This window comes from Poecilia reticulata, chromosome 16 (assembly GCF_904066995.2).
Source record: "Poecilia reticulata chromosome 16, P_reticulata-male-v2, whole genome shotgun sequence".
NCBI classification, from domain to species: Eukaryota; Metazoa; Chordata; class Actinopteri; order Cyprinodontiformes; family Poeciliidae; genus Poecilia; species Poecilia reticulata.
Genome location: NC_088845.1, coordinates 7,902,454 through 7,917,877, shown reverse-complemented (window position 1 = coordinate 7,917,877; position 15,424 = coordinate 7,902,454). Strand labels below are relative to the sequence as shown.

Sequence of the window (15,424 nt, the reverse complement as noted above, 5' to 3'; positions counted from 1 at the left end):
GCAGATAATGGAAATGACGTGCAGCCCTGATCAGCCATTGTGAAAGAGCAAGTGTCAATCTGAATTGGCAGCTCGCTCGAGTGGAACGGCTTTTGATAAAGCCTCCAGGAGCGAGGAGCTGATTGGATCTTCGGGAACACTGGTGACGGTTTGGCATCACTCCTGGTTGGTGTTTCTGAGGAAACCTTGAAATCCATTTAACTGTAACAGTATTACCATTCAGCTCAGATGAGGGGAGGACTGCAAGAGACTTTTTATTGGCACACAAGGCCATCAGCGCCATGGTGGTCAGTCAGAGAGAGACGTATTTTAGAAGGACAATAGTCTCTCTTCACACTTGGACAGCCACAGGCAACAAAAAAGTCCAAATTCAATTACCCAGATAGGATCTCCATGCACATATAGGGACACAAAACCTAAAATCGAACAAATGACGGACACAGACATATGCGCACTGAGCTGCAAGAGACAACATAAAAACACACACGAACAGATGAGAGGACTTTAAACGCCTGCTACCCCTTCTACTCCCATGAAAAATCGATTTCCAACTTGGGACTTGTTGAGAAAAGACACTAATCGGCCTTCAGATAAGACCTTGTATGTCTCTGATAAGACAAACAGCCACAACACATCTCCCATAAAGTTAGATTTGCCAGATTTGCCTTTGGGGTTCTGGGAGTGAGGTTGGCTCAGGGATGAGGTGATGGAGGATGGGCAAAATGTCTCTGAACAAGTCGAATTCAGTGGTAAAGGAAGATTACATTGTGTTATAAAGCAGTCATTACAAATCAGAAGGACCAGGTGGCTCAGCGGTAGAAGTGACTGTCCGAGGTTTAATTCCCGACCCCGAGTCATTTACTGCATGTCCTTCCCTTCTCTTCCTGTCCTTATTCCTGTGAAGCTGCTAATGAACAAAGGCCACTGCTGCCAAAAAAAACTAAACTAAAATAAATAAATAAATAAATAAATAAATAAATAAATAAATAAATAAATAAATAAATAAATAACAATGATTACAAATCAAATCAAACAACTGAAGCCTGCAGCTTCACAAGTGTGAAAAATGTGATTCTCAAGCTGAGAAGTTTAAGGATATTGTTGTGTTGTTCATGAGTGAGGATACATTAATGGACCAGGGTTTTATCTGTGGCCATGAAGGGCATCTATTGTGATAAACAGCTGAGGCAGAAGGAAAAGTTCTCAACTTGCCGGATCATCTCATCCCAATGAACAACTGCAGGCAAGGAAACGGCCGACTTAATGAGTAAAAGACAAATATCTAAACTTACATCAATGATGGTCCACTGTTCCACTACAATGGCATCATACGTCGGTGCAGCAGCGTTTGGCTCACCCTCGCTCGCCTCTTGGAAGATGAAGACGCTTTCCACTGTCTTAGGCAGCAAATCTGTGGAGAAAGTAAAAACAAAATCCAGAAGTTAGAACCATTCTTTTGAGCATTGCAAACTCATAAAATATCCAAGAACACAATTTAGAACAACAACAAAAAAAAGCATCGCCTTAAGGATGTTAAATCAGAAATGGACATGTTGTGAACTTCTTGATCAAAAACTGCAGATGTTTGGGCTCGACAGTAACACAGAGACTAATTGAAGCTCAGGCTCAAGGTGAATTCGGTAGCAGATAGCATGTAAAAGAAGCACTGCTCTATGTCCTGAGGATCAAGACTGAAAACCTCTTTTTCTGAAATGATGAACAGATTTAACTGGTAAAATGCAGCCACAGATTGCATTAAGTCAGTCTATGTTGGATAGATGAAAAATCAGCTTGTTATGCCTACATTAATCACCTGAAAAAAAACTTAAGTATAGAAAGTCATTGCTGAAGGTCTTGCTAAATATCTGCTGCAAACCATGTAAGAAGGTTCTCTGGTCAGATTAGATCAAAAATGAAATGAATCTCAGATGTAAAACTTGCAGAAGCTTAATTAAAGTGGAAACCCCTGGTTTTGGTGGTACCATCATGCTAATGGGATCACTTTCTTGAATAAGAACAAGAAAACTGCTTAATGTGAAGATGGATGGAGCTTAATAAAGGGCAAAACTGGAAGGAAACCAGTCAGGTGGAAAGAACTCTTCCGACATGACATTGATTCTGAATGAACAAGCACAGCTACATATACAAAAATGGACGACTTAACCTAAAGCTGTGCAGCTATTAGCAAATGACATGGTGGCTAATTACAGCTCAGGATCAAGGTGAACCCTGCAGGGGAAATAATTTAAAAGAAGCGCTGCTGTGCGTCTGAATGATCGGGACAGAAACGCTATCCTTGGAGAAATTTAAGTGATATTAGCCACAGATCTAATGAAGCCAGTCGATAAGAGACAAACCTTTGCGACGCCTGCATTCTTCACCTTAAGAAAGCCCAAAATGAGGTTAGCAACACTGACATTGACGCTGAATTGTTTGCTGCTGACCAAATAGATTTTCGAAGCGTCTCTGTTCTGTTGGAGCCTAACAATCACAGGATTGGCGACCAGTACAGAAACACCACTGCGGCCCCTCAGAAACCTCTCTTGTTATTCATTTGATGCAGGAGCTCAGACGCCGCGCACGCTCACACACACACCACGGGCCGAGGTCCGGTCCTCCCAGCTGGCCTGAGTGCTTTCTCATTACAGCCACGCCATTTACACACTAATACAGTTTGCCAGAGCCCGGGAACCAACACGAGACACTCCACATTTCATTACCGAGCCTTAATAATAGAGGGATGAGAGGTGGCTGGAGAGCCTGAGAAGATAGGGAAGGAAGACAGAGGGAGCGGCAGAGCGCAGGATGACAGACTCTTTTATTTCCTTCCCTCCCTGAAAACCCATTTAGGACCCATGCACGCTCAACTGAAGACATCTCTCAGACGTCCACTGGCTCCCCCAAATACAGACATTGTCCGTGTTCACCTCCTCCTGTCCTCTTTGCCTCTTTTCTCTCCAACTTCTTCTTCCCTATCTAAACTGTCAGCCTTCCCTGCCTGGCAGATTTAGTAAAGGGACCGTTTTGGGAAGTGTCAGGCGATGAGGATCGGTGTTGGTTCCCTGCCAGCGCAACAGGGATCACTCAGGTGGGATCAGCACACGGTTCCTGTCTCGCTGCTTAGCCTTGTCTCCGGTGATAATGCACACAGACTCTGAGACGAGAGGGGGGGGCAGAAAGAGAGGCAGGAGAAGATGGGAACCGGTTGCTGGGGGGCACACAGTCTGTCAGGGGAATCCACCGGGTGCGTGCACGAATAAACATTATCTCGCGCCTATTGACTTGTGAGCTGAGCCGAGCAGCCGGCAGGCCGACTGAGAATAAATTGTTTACACTTGCAAAAAGCACCATGTGCTCTCAGTAAAACTGTTCTCCATCCCCGGTGACTCACATGCTCAAGGTCGCAGGGCGAGGCATGCAAATGTGTCGGAGCTGTTGGACTGGTTGGAAAGGCGGCAGCAGAGAGTGGACTGCCGTGGAGTGGCAAGGTGACAGCAGCTGACACATGGCATCAGAAATCAGCAGCCACAGATGTGCTGACGCATGCAGACTCTTTGGATCCTAAAGGGCTAAATTTAGGTGGTCTTGGAAAAGTCGCGAGAACGTGTGTGTCCCAAATACCTCACCAACATGCAAGCAGAATCTTTAAGCAGATATTAAACACACCTCTCATTAGAATTTGTTTTTTATTGGCCTGACAAAATATTCTAATCCTAAATATCATGTTTTCATTAGCACTGAGTGGAAAATCCTCATAACTGGCAGAAAATAAAGGTTTGGAAATGTCAGACTGTGTGTAACTGATCTATATAGTGTGTTTTTCTTCATGGATTAAGTCACTGAAAGAAACTAACTTTTTAATAGTATTCTAATTTATTGAATATGACTGCATATCGATTTCAGGTCCACAGCCTCATGAAGTTAATCCACTAAATTTATGCACATTTTAGTGGCAAAAATCTTCTAAATCCTTCATTTAAAACTGGTGAAATTGTTGTTTTCACTGATGTAGTCCCTCACTTTTAAATGTTTCTTTGTCTGCACGTGTGTATGCATGTACAAAAGTACTCAGACTTTTTAGCTTTTCACATTTGTCAAATTGCACCTGCAAACTGTAACATATTTTGGGTGGATTTTATGTGATTAGATCAGCACAAAGGAAGGAAGAAGGGAAAGAATGCACTCTGTTCACAGTTTTACAAATAGAAATGAAAATGTGGTGTGAATTGCTATTTACACAGATCTATAGGTCATGTAGGAGAAGCAGGACTACACCACAAATCTGGCGATTCCTAAAGAGTTGCAAGTAAAAAGCCATGGTAGGAAGAAAACTATAAGTTTGTTACTTTCTGTGTAGGAGACACACCGAGCACATGCAAATAGGTAGTCAGATAGAAGCAAATTAGAGTTGTAGGCCAATATGCAAACATTAATCTTAAAACCATAAGTATGACATGCAAATTAAAATTTCAAATCCAACTGAAAATCTTGCCTTCAAAAATGTTTGGTTGAGCTCATCTGCAAAGAAAGATGGGGAGAAAACTACAGCTGGTGGAGATGCACCCCTAAAGACTTACAGCTGTAATTGCAGCACTAAAAGCAGGGAGGGTGTTACAAATGTATTTCTAAAACAAAACAATGCATCTTATTTCTTCATAATTTTGAAGAATCTTTTGTTCTTCCATCACATAGAATTGTTTGTGACTGTAATGTGATCGAAGGAAAAGAGATTCAAGATGTATAAAAACTTCTGCGAAGTGCTGCACACACAGGCATATATGCCATCTTATATTTAACTTCCAATAATACACCCTCTCATTAATGCAGGAGCGCTCAGACTAATAAATGTGTCATCAAATTTTCTGATGAGTCAGGAATTTTAAGTTTGCTGCAGAGGGACGACCGCCTGTAAGGCGTACCTGTGTCAGATTAATACCTTTAAAAAGTGATTGTGGCAGCCACCATCACTATCTTAAAGTGAGATAAATAAAATATTTGCGCATATTATTAATAGAGTTTCCACAAATATTGGCTGCAGATCCTTTTGTACTTTGCTGAGACAGATAAAATGTTACGTGAATAATCCACACCGCAGTACTTATTAGATATTACCAGACAGTTTGGCGCAGGCTAAAATAGCCACAAACATAATGATTATAAACACCAAGAGTTTTGTGTAGATTATTTATCTTCTGTTCTCAGATGGGGGTTTTTTCCCCCATATTTTATCCTTTGAATTCATCTTGTTACTTTCACATAATGCTGCGGATACGAGTGTGAAAAGAACTGCCTCAAGCTTTGATATCTTTTTCCATCTATTCCTCCACTGAATAAGTAAACAATCCGATCTTGGAACAAACTGTTCAAGTTATAATATGCTTTTTCTTCAACTGCCTTCAATCTTTTAGGATCCTTGCAGTCTTTATCTCGCAATCTTTTTTTATCTATGTTTTGAAATTCTTTTTCTATATCAAACAATTGTGTGATGCAAAGCATAAAGCTTCATGGTGCACAAGAAATTTCCCATGAGAATAAGGCACAGAATATTTGGTTTTATTAAAAAGAAAAGTAAGATACATATGATCTATAAAAAAGAAAGTTTTGAATTTAGGAACTTGTGACTATTTTCTGTAATGTACACAACCTATTTTCAATCACTTTACATAGCAACGGACATTATTAGATGGATGTCAGTGCCATATTTTCTATCCATCCACAAAATAAATTGTTAGTGTTAGGTTTGCAAGGTTAAATCTTAACGAATCAGGAATTCTGTGCTGTGAACAGATGAAACCAAAGTTGGGAGGTTGCATAAAATAATGTCTTAAAGAAAACCTAATATAACATGTCAGCACCAACACTTTCATAGCAAGTTTCAAGCACAAAGATGGTGGTTTGATTTGCAGCTACAGTGAGCTCCTGCTTATTCTTGGTTCAGTGTTGATGGTTTCACCTCTCGGCAGATTTCTCTGTAGAATTTTCTAGCAAAATCCCATAGTGCTGCCTTAAAGGGCACTGCAGAAGTGAAACCTCGATGAAAATCACACGAGTCAAAATAACCAAACGACAATGATGTTGTCAGTCTGTTGCTTCACTGACAGAAAACAACTATTGTGCTGATAAAGTTGGTTCAACAAATTGTTAAAAGTGTGCTTTGTTTTTCCCATGACTATACCTGTGGATCAAGGTGTTAAAATACGGGGTAAATATTGATTGGGTGAATGTTTTAGGTTTACTGTGTTCCTGCACACTCAGTTCCTCTTTTTTTTTTAGTCTAAAACCCGGTTGACCTTTGGCAAGCTGGAGAGTAACCCTGCCCCAAGCCGTCTCTGGTGACATGTTTTCAACAAGCGTGCCAGCCACTGCCTCAGACAGCTGGAGACCGGCGGCCGCTGACAGCTTATCTATATTTCAAACAGGCTGAGTGGACAAGCACAGCCAGGACAGTGCGAGGAAGAGGTGAGGGAGTCTAACTTGTGTGGACTGGATGTGACTCCTCCCTGTGGAGCCTGATGTTGGGCAGCTGGCAGGCGGTACCCTCGGGTTGTCAGGCAGATTTTAGAGTGCAAGATAAAAGAAAAGGGAGTGGTGCCTCAAAAACAGGAGCCGTTTGTCTGATTTCTCTTGAATTCAAGAAGACCAAATGAAGAGCAAAAGAGAAACTTCCGAAAACGAATACCACAGTATTCATTTTTTTTAACCAGCTTAACTGGTTTCAATTTTCTGCTCAACTGATAGAGTAAAGCTGGAAGTATTAGAGGATCACAAATGTACTGAGACTCTTGGTCAGATATGTGCCTGACAAAGTGCTGATGCACGACTGAAAGATTACAGTCTGTTCATAAGATTTCCAGGAAAGAAGTGTCAGTTTTTTTTACCCTTTATGTTACAGTTCATTGAAAAAACGTGTGACATTCAGAGTGAAAATTCACACTCCTATTTATGAAAGAAACATCCTTGACAGTGAATTACCATGATAGCTCAGTTACTGTGCAGTAATTCTGCAGCCAAGGTGGCCCCAGATATCGCTCCAAGCTCTGAGCCTTTCAAAGGTTTTACTCTATTCACCTGAGTGAATTTGAATTTGCTTCCCTTGCCCAAACAAGCTGATCTGCATGGTTGTAACTGGGTGGACTAAATGGGGGAAAAAAAAAAAAAAAAACCACTGTTGAATCGTCTGCAGCTGAGATTTAAAAAGGAGCTTCAGTTGAATCAAATTACAATAGCCAGCCTAGCATTGCAAAAACAGGAAAAAACTGCAAATTTAAAAAAACAAAAATGTAACAGTGGAAAAAACCAAGACTAAATGCAGTAACACAGGACCATTAATAAGATAAGAGTAAGAATATGTATCAACAAAACAGTCAATGCTAATGCTTACCAAGGAAAAAGGTTCTGACCTGTTTGCACAGCAATTGAAACCTCTGTTATTTATCTATTCAGGGCTGCTATGTAGTCCGAAAATGTCTAATTACATTTCATTCAAGTCTTTGTAATTATGAAAAAATAGAATATTGAAAAACATTTGCGTTTTCAGATTTTATGAGATTACAGATTTGTAGGCTCCATATTTAAACTTTGACCAATTTAGCAGTAAAATACAGTTATTGTGATTTTTCTTTTTTTGTTTATACCTGTATATAATAAAGTATTCTAAGAAGGACTAAAAATATTAGTAAATTTGAGCGTGTTGTTGTTTTATTTATTGTGAGTGAAACAGCAGAGGCTGCAGTCGAGTGGCTCATCCTGATAACTCATTATATAGAGCATCCTGCATTCCTGATGGAGCTAATTTACAATTTCGTGAGATGAAGCCTATTCCAGAAAGAATCTTATCTCAGTTTGATGCTAGGCTACATTTAACCACCAGAAAAGAAATGCTGGTATGCAAAAAGAATAAACAGGACTGCTCTTTAAGAAAAGCTATAAACATTGTTTTGGTTTTAGCTAAGTCTACAATTAATTTGCATTCACCATATAATGGTGACAAAAAAAGATCTGAATTCCTCATGCATGGGTTTCATTCATCTTATTTAAAAAAAAAAATTGGTAAATTATGTAATGATGAAGTTGCTGCAAAACTATTTTCGGCATAACAGATTCAGAATGGCTCCAGAGATAAATTATGTATATACATTCAAATACTCATCATGTGATTTAAAGTGCTTTATGTGGCACTGTGTCTGCCTTGCATATGCAGGATGTGTTTGTTATGCAGATGCGCAGCGTTTTTCCAGCTGACATGTCCTGCCTTGCAGAATGAGTTCTTTAGGCCTCTGTCCAATTTACCACACAAATACAAATGCATGCCTGCCTGCTTCTGTTTGCATTTACATCTAACCTGCGCCTTCACCGCATGCCTTCCTGTTTTAATGTCTTTTTAGATTCTAAATTTTATTTTGGAGAAAATAAATAAAGATGACACATGACTGGGTTGCAAACCTCTAAAGTAAGGCTGAAGAAAGAATCGAACAAACCGTTTTTTTAAAATACTGTCAAACTTCTACTGTTCTCCCAATTGAGAGGCAATGCAAACATATCCTGATCTGTTTTTTTTTGTTGTTTTTAAATCATGCATTTATTTTGTCTGGGCGCATATTTAGATGCAGCTCCACACTAACTGTATTTTTCTGTGACTGCAGGCTAAATCTCTGATGCATACACTGTGACAGTTGGATCTGCAAGAAGCTCCAGATCTGGAAATTTCAATATCACTGTCACATCCAGCTCTGCTGAGCAATCCCTCATCACAAAACACATGGGCATGCAAACAATGGCCCGCCATGCTGTCTTAGTGAACCTCACCATGGTAACTCGTCTTTAAAAGGATTACAGGTGTACGGCGTGTTTTCATCTTGTGGTGGGATGGTGTTTCACCCTCCCCCACGCTTTGCGTCGGGTGTGGCGAGAGGCGCGCCACTGATTGGTGGGCGGGGCAGATGCCTTTAAAGCTGGGTAAGTCGCTGCGAGGTGTGTGTGTGCCCTTGTTTCCTCCACTTTCTGCGCAATTGGCGGCTGCATGTTGGTGGTGTTTGGTCCACTCGTATGATATCGTAAGTGCCATTTTTGCTATCCGGGCTGGGATCGTGGTTGGTTTTGTTGGGTGCTACACCTGTCGTGCGTTTCCGCAGTGCGGCTCTGCTGGCGTTGCCGGCCGCGGCTGGAGGTTGTGGTGGTGTGTGGCTTCTGCCTAGTCTTCGCCTGCTGATCTGCTCCCTCCTGGTGTAGGCTGTGTCTCCATCCCTGGGTAAGCTACCTGCCATTTAGTTTTGGATTATTTTATTTTGTACTTAGCATTAATGGGTTTTCTGTTTCAGGCAACTGAGTGTTGGGAGTTGCAGTGCTTTGGACGCTCTGCTGCTTTGTCTTATCACTGTTTGTTCTGGCCGCTCTCCGCTGAGCCTGTTGTGGATTGGGCAGGCTGGTGGGTGGGGCATTACTCCTCTGGCCCCCATAGAAGGGCACTTGGAGAGACGACGACAACTTGTTCCATCCTTGAAGCATTTTCTTAGTTTGTTGAAGTATTCTTTTGTTTCGTTTGAGTGCTGTGTTATTTCTTTTGCGTGCATGTTCTTGTTTTCTTTTACTTTGTTGCATTTGCATGGTTTGCTTGTTTTTTTGGAACAACCTCATCTTGTCTGTCCCTTCTTGTGTGTTCCCTTTTTCTTTGGTTCCGGCGACCAAGTAGTGAGCCCGATGCCTTGGATTTAAAAGAAGTGTTTTAAAAAGAACTTTTAGATAATTGTTTAATAAAGTATTGTACACGGTTAAATCTGTGTTCTGGTGTGTCTTGTTACTTTTTTAGAGATATCTCCACCTGCTGGTTACAATCTGTTTATGTGTCTCTGAACCATGCTGAGACTGAAGAGTGCATCTGTTTACAGGACGAAACATGAGGAATGGAGCATGAATAGTGAATATAACAAAAGGCAGATCATCTCTAAATTGCTATTTTAAATATGAATTATAAGTAGGAAAACATGAGTGGTTCAGACATTTTCTCATGTTTGATTTTTATCTCTCTTGATAGGAGTGCAGAAGTGCTGGAGAACACTTTTCTTGTCCTGATGTACAATATTTGGCTTCCCGCTCCTTCTGCAGAATTAGCAAACCCTCTACAAAAAAATGAAACGTGATTTTAAACCATGTTGTGGTTTTGGGTGGCAATACACTAAAAACTTGGACCACAACAGGATTTTAGCAAAACAGGGACAAAACACGGCCTTATTTCACGCTCAGTCATTGTTAGCTGTCAACAAGTCTCAAATTATAAAATTTATAACTTACAGAAAAATCTGTAAGATTTTTCAGCATCAGCTTAAAAGATGTTTGTCTGATGTTCTTTGTAGGAATTTGCTTTAAATGCAGCATTAAATAATAACAGTGGTACATTTGTTTTTAAAGCATAATGAAATTTCTTGAAAAGCAATTAACATAAATCAAGATATAAGAAATCAGATCCATACATGAAGAAAATTGGAATTCCTCACGGTGAATCTGTTCTTTCAACCAATTTCTGCACACAGATTTAAAATCTGCAGCTTCTGGTATTAATTTTGTTTTTATTTATGCAGTTTGGATTTCTTTTACCAACAGCTTCATATAAACTGAAATAACTCTACTATCAATTGCTAAATAAAACATTTCACCCCTATAATATTCTCATAAATTGTCCTTTACTACCATCCATTACTCCGCATACGGCTGCAGTCAAGAGCTGCATATATTTGAGAGTTTTCGAGTGCTGTGAAATAAACGTTACAGCTTAGAATTTAAGTTTTAAAAGCTATGAGGTGAAAGGATAATTAATATCAATCAGCTGCTAATTTAGTGCCTCTGCATAACAATAGCATGATTATAAAAAATTGTGAGTGCACAGTTAAACTGGTCATGCCTCCTGCTGGCTCACAGCCAAGCAGCTTGAACAGGAAAAAAAATAAAATTATGTTGATTGCACAGCGAGACGGCCACTTAGAACCACTGAATCATGTCAATTTGTTGCATTTTAAAATAAATGCAATATTTCTGCTATCGATTGTCCTATATTTAGGCTACTTGCCTTCAAGAAATGCTAACATATAAGTAAGTTTGCTTGAATTTTACTCTGATAGGAACCTGTAAGTGAAATACATGTATATAATATTGGTTAGAAATTAAAATATACTTTTTATTTTTGTTACATCTGTAAAAATATCTAAGTAAATATTAGCTATAAATAGACATTTTTTTCTTTTTAACTTAATATACAGTCAAAAATTGTGTCACATTCAGCTATATTGATATATATTAAGACAGAGGTGGTGGGATGGTGGTGAAGGGAATCTCAGGTTGGTTAAAGTTTACCGCAAAACTGACACCAAAGGTGGTTTTCTTTTAAAATTTTAAATTTAAATTATTAGCACAGCTATAACCAGTCCACAGTTTTGCTTTTTACCTTAATTAGAGATTATCCAAGGGACAAAACAGCACTAAAAATGCTATTTGTGTATTATTATAGCAGAAAGGTTCACTAAATCTTTAATTGTAAAAAAACAAAGCAAAAAAAAACTGGTGTGCAGAATAATCCATTTTAGATTTGAACATTTAAACTGTTGAATAAATCCCATTCAGAATAGTGAAATAGTCCTTTAAAATTCAAACTTTAGTGCTTCTAGTGACTAGAAATGATTAGGCAATGGAGTGTATTTAATGCAAAAGACATAATATCCTCTAACATAAAGCATTACTGGATGGCTAAATGTATATTCTTGTGTTATGTTACAATATATTTTGCGTAGGTCCATGTCTGGCAGAACTGTGCTGCTTTTGTTGTTAGGAATAGAGCTGTGGCTGGATTTTGGACATACATTTTTAGTTTGCAGGTGAAATGTCCTCAATAAGCAACATAATAAGTCCTGTTTCTTTCCATTTAAGCCCAAAGAGGAGCCATTTCCTGGAAAACTCCTACATTAGTGTATCACACTGCAACGTTTTTTTAACCAGGACTGCCTGTGTGGACAGCAGTAGCCATGTGTGGATGCAAATGTGGTACCACAACAGTCTGACTCCTCTGCAGATGCATAAACATCGTAGCTGGATAGAGGGACAACTTTACTACATACATACAAGTCATTTTTGTAGTAAACTCCTCACATGGATAAGCAAAAAAAAATTATAAATCAGGACATTCACACGTTCATTCCTAAAGGTCCAGTAAAAGAGAGATGCACACATTCCCTGTTGCTATTTATCATGAAAACACAAACTGAACCAGAGGAAAATCAGAGTTAAAGAAGATAGGTGCTTATAGTTGGGAAATATTGCTAAAGCTTCTTCAAGCAAGTAAAATGTTTAAAGCATTGCAGTTGTTCCCTTTGGGAAAAACAACTTCAAGTGTTCTCAACTCATAAACTATCCTTATCTCAAAGATTCACTATTACAGAGCAGCTGCACTGGGAATAACCAAGAGACACATTTTTTAAACGCAGTGTTTCAGTTTAAATATTCCATTACGTGTTGGTAGGTGCAGTCAAAGTTTAGCAAAATGTCAGCGTTTGGGAAAAAATGCAAACGAAGCTTTGAAATTTCTAATCCAAAGGAGTTTTCTTAAGGCTCCCCCTCCAGCAATTCGCTCTAATGGCACCATGCCCAAAGCTGAAATTATTCAGCAAATTAGCAACCTGGTCATTTTTGTTAAATTTAGATCAATGCTAGAATAGATGAGGGTACGTTTTGTGAAGGTATCAGGTTACAAAACAGGTAGAACCAGACGGACAGGCACAGTAGTTGTGGTAACTGGTTTAGTTAAACTACGTTATGGCACATAGGCTGGTTATTTATGAAAAAAGAAGCAAAACAAAGTGTATCATGCAAACAAATTGTCTCAACAACTTGACTAAAACTGTCACTAACTATGTTAAACTAAACCACCTTTTGATTCTGGATATTTTTCTGTTTCTCTTGGACTCAGGATCTGAGTTTTATCATGTGGTACTGATTAAACAATATGGGAAATATATCATCCATGTCACTGTAGACAGAGAATAAGAAAATGTACGTCATATTTTTGCTTAGTAAAGATATTCTTCAGACCTGAGAGAAACTAAAAAGGTAAGAAAACTATTGATGCTCCCTGAGCAGGATAAAAAGGTTGTTGTGATTAAATCTAAAAGCTGCACAAGAACATTGTGAAGAGATTTGGAGAAAAGAAGGTACATTTATATTAAAGGTCAAATATGTGGTATTCTACGCCCTGCACAGAAATGTAAAAAAATACACATTTTGTCCATCATTGAATTGAAATAGCACGGCTATTGAAAGAAGACAAGAACAGAAAAATTACACAAATCTTCAACAAGAAGCTGATAAAACTCTTCCAAGCGCTTCCCAGACCTGTAACCTATAGTGAAAGGCAGACACCCACGATCAAACCTAATATCCAAGAAAGAGGTCGGTCTTAAAAAAGCAAAATGACTCATTAGACAGTTCGTGTATTTATCAGAGCATGACAAGTTGTTTTCTCTGTGCTGCAAATCAAGACTGTCACTGGCTTCTCCCATCCAGCCATAAGTCTGCCGGTCCGTGTCCTTTAGAGTGCCGCTTTGCTGTCAAACATGTCCTTGATGTTCATGAGGCTGAGATGGTCCCCTGCATCATGTCAAGAGCCCCATCATCAATTCACAAACTCATCTGCTAAATATGGAGATGGCAGGAATGGAAGCCGATTCAAAAGCCCTGAGCTGCTCGGCTGTTTGATGTAATTAGCTGCTAACAACAAATAGGCTGCTGCTGCTTTTGATGTCATTCTGCCAGCTGCTCTCTGGAGAGCAAATATCCCCCAAAAAAACTAAACTTACACCAGTAAAGTTGTCTATTTTTAAAAGTGGTAAACTTTGAGCCGTGAACTAAATCCAGCTGTAAGGATCAGTAAAGCACAATGGTGGCAAATGCTGCTGACAGTCCAAAGATTTTCTGCATATTTTAACACCACATGAAAGATGGGAGAAATGTTAGAGGACTCTTGTATGTGTAATCATAATAATACACTTCATTACTCCATTTTTCAGGACATAAAATATGCAAGGAAGCACCAATTTGTTATCAGGTTAATTATCTTTGTTTCGGAGTTGCTGGAGCGTTCGTTTTTCCAGATTAATGAGTTTTGCCTTGTATTTACTCTGTCGGCTTATTTCTCTGCTGTCACAGAGCTGCTGGGGTCTGATGTAAGAGAAATAACACGGTTCCCAACCGTCCCCTAAAATTGGACATCATCCTCTATTTGACTCTTGAAACATGCATTTCATTAGATCTGCTGGATTTTGGAATAAACTAAAATCAAGATTGATCCTTTTAAACAATTATTCATAAAATAAAATAAAAAGAATCTGTTCTATATAGGATATAAGAACCTGCACAAATTATTAGTCTTACGCTTTCTTTTTTATAAAATTAACTTTAACAGTCAGAATATAGTAAAAAGAAATTACTTTAAGGGTGCTATGACTTAGATAAGCCTTTAACAGCATAGGACAATTTTACATTTGCATCGGCCTCTGAGTGATTACAGATACGAAGGGGCTGAGTTTGGCTCCAGGCTTTGAGACGGGGGGAAGCCCCATGGCAGCGCCTGCTGAAATATTATAGGAGTAGGAACGATATGGAGCCTTCAAAGGGAACAGTAACACCAGAAATAGTTGATAGAATTATTATTAGTTAACATTATAAAGTGCTATATGTTGCTAAATAAACATGCTACGTGGTCCATCTGTGTGTTACTCCACATCTCTCACTAAATTGACAAAAAGAGACAAAAGGAAGACAAGAGGCGCAAAATAACATCAAGCTCCAAAAGGGAAATATGTCATAACGTTACAATGTTAGTGCTTTGTTTATGGTTGTTTATGTTTAGAGCCAAAATAAAAAAAAACTGAGCAATAAATTGAATTCAGAGCAGCATAATTGATTTATATGGGATACACTTTGCTCCATATTTCAGAGAGTCTGTGTAAATCTGTTTTAGATGCTGATGATCGGATGAGCTGGGGCTTGAAGGACATTTATCTATCCTTGCACATAAGTCACCAGTGTCAACTACAACCAATCAAACATGTCGGCCATTAGCATTGCCAGGATATGCTTCACGTCACGGTTTTAAGAAAAAATATACAGGCATAGTCTGCATGCTGCTGGGAATAGTGCCAAGAATTACAAAGGGTGCTCTAACTCAGAATTAAGTTTAAAAAAATCTATACATTTAACATCCAGGAGTCAGACGGAAGAACAGCAGCAGATTTATTAGCTTCTATCAACCAGTGATAAATTAGTTTGTGCTTAATAAAAACAAATGATTGTGTTTGTGTGTTGGATGTTGTGCAACTTTATTTCCAAAATGCATCTGCTCTGTATTGTGAATACAGTGGAATCTGACAATGCTTATAACTCCCTA

The 15,424-nt window shown here is 39.0% G+C and overlaps 1 protein-coding gene across 4 annotated transcripts in view; it reads right to left on the bottom strand.

Moving 5' to 3' along the window:
* The window catches only part of rftn1b (raftlin, lipid raft linker 1b), a 140,297-nt gene that overhangs the window by 30,981 nt on the left and 93,892 nt on the right, over positions 1-15,424 (bottom strand). For all 4 annotated transcript variants that reach the window (XM_017309614.2, XM_017309613.2, XM_017309612.2 and 1 more), the window contains one exon: positions 1,293-1,411. In XM_017309614.2, the coding sequence (XP_017165103.1) occupies positions 1,293-1,411 (119 nt within the window). The remainder of the gene's footprint in view (positions 1-1,292; positions 1,412-15,424) is intronic.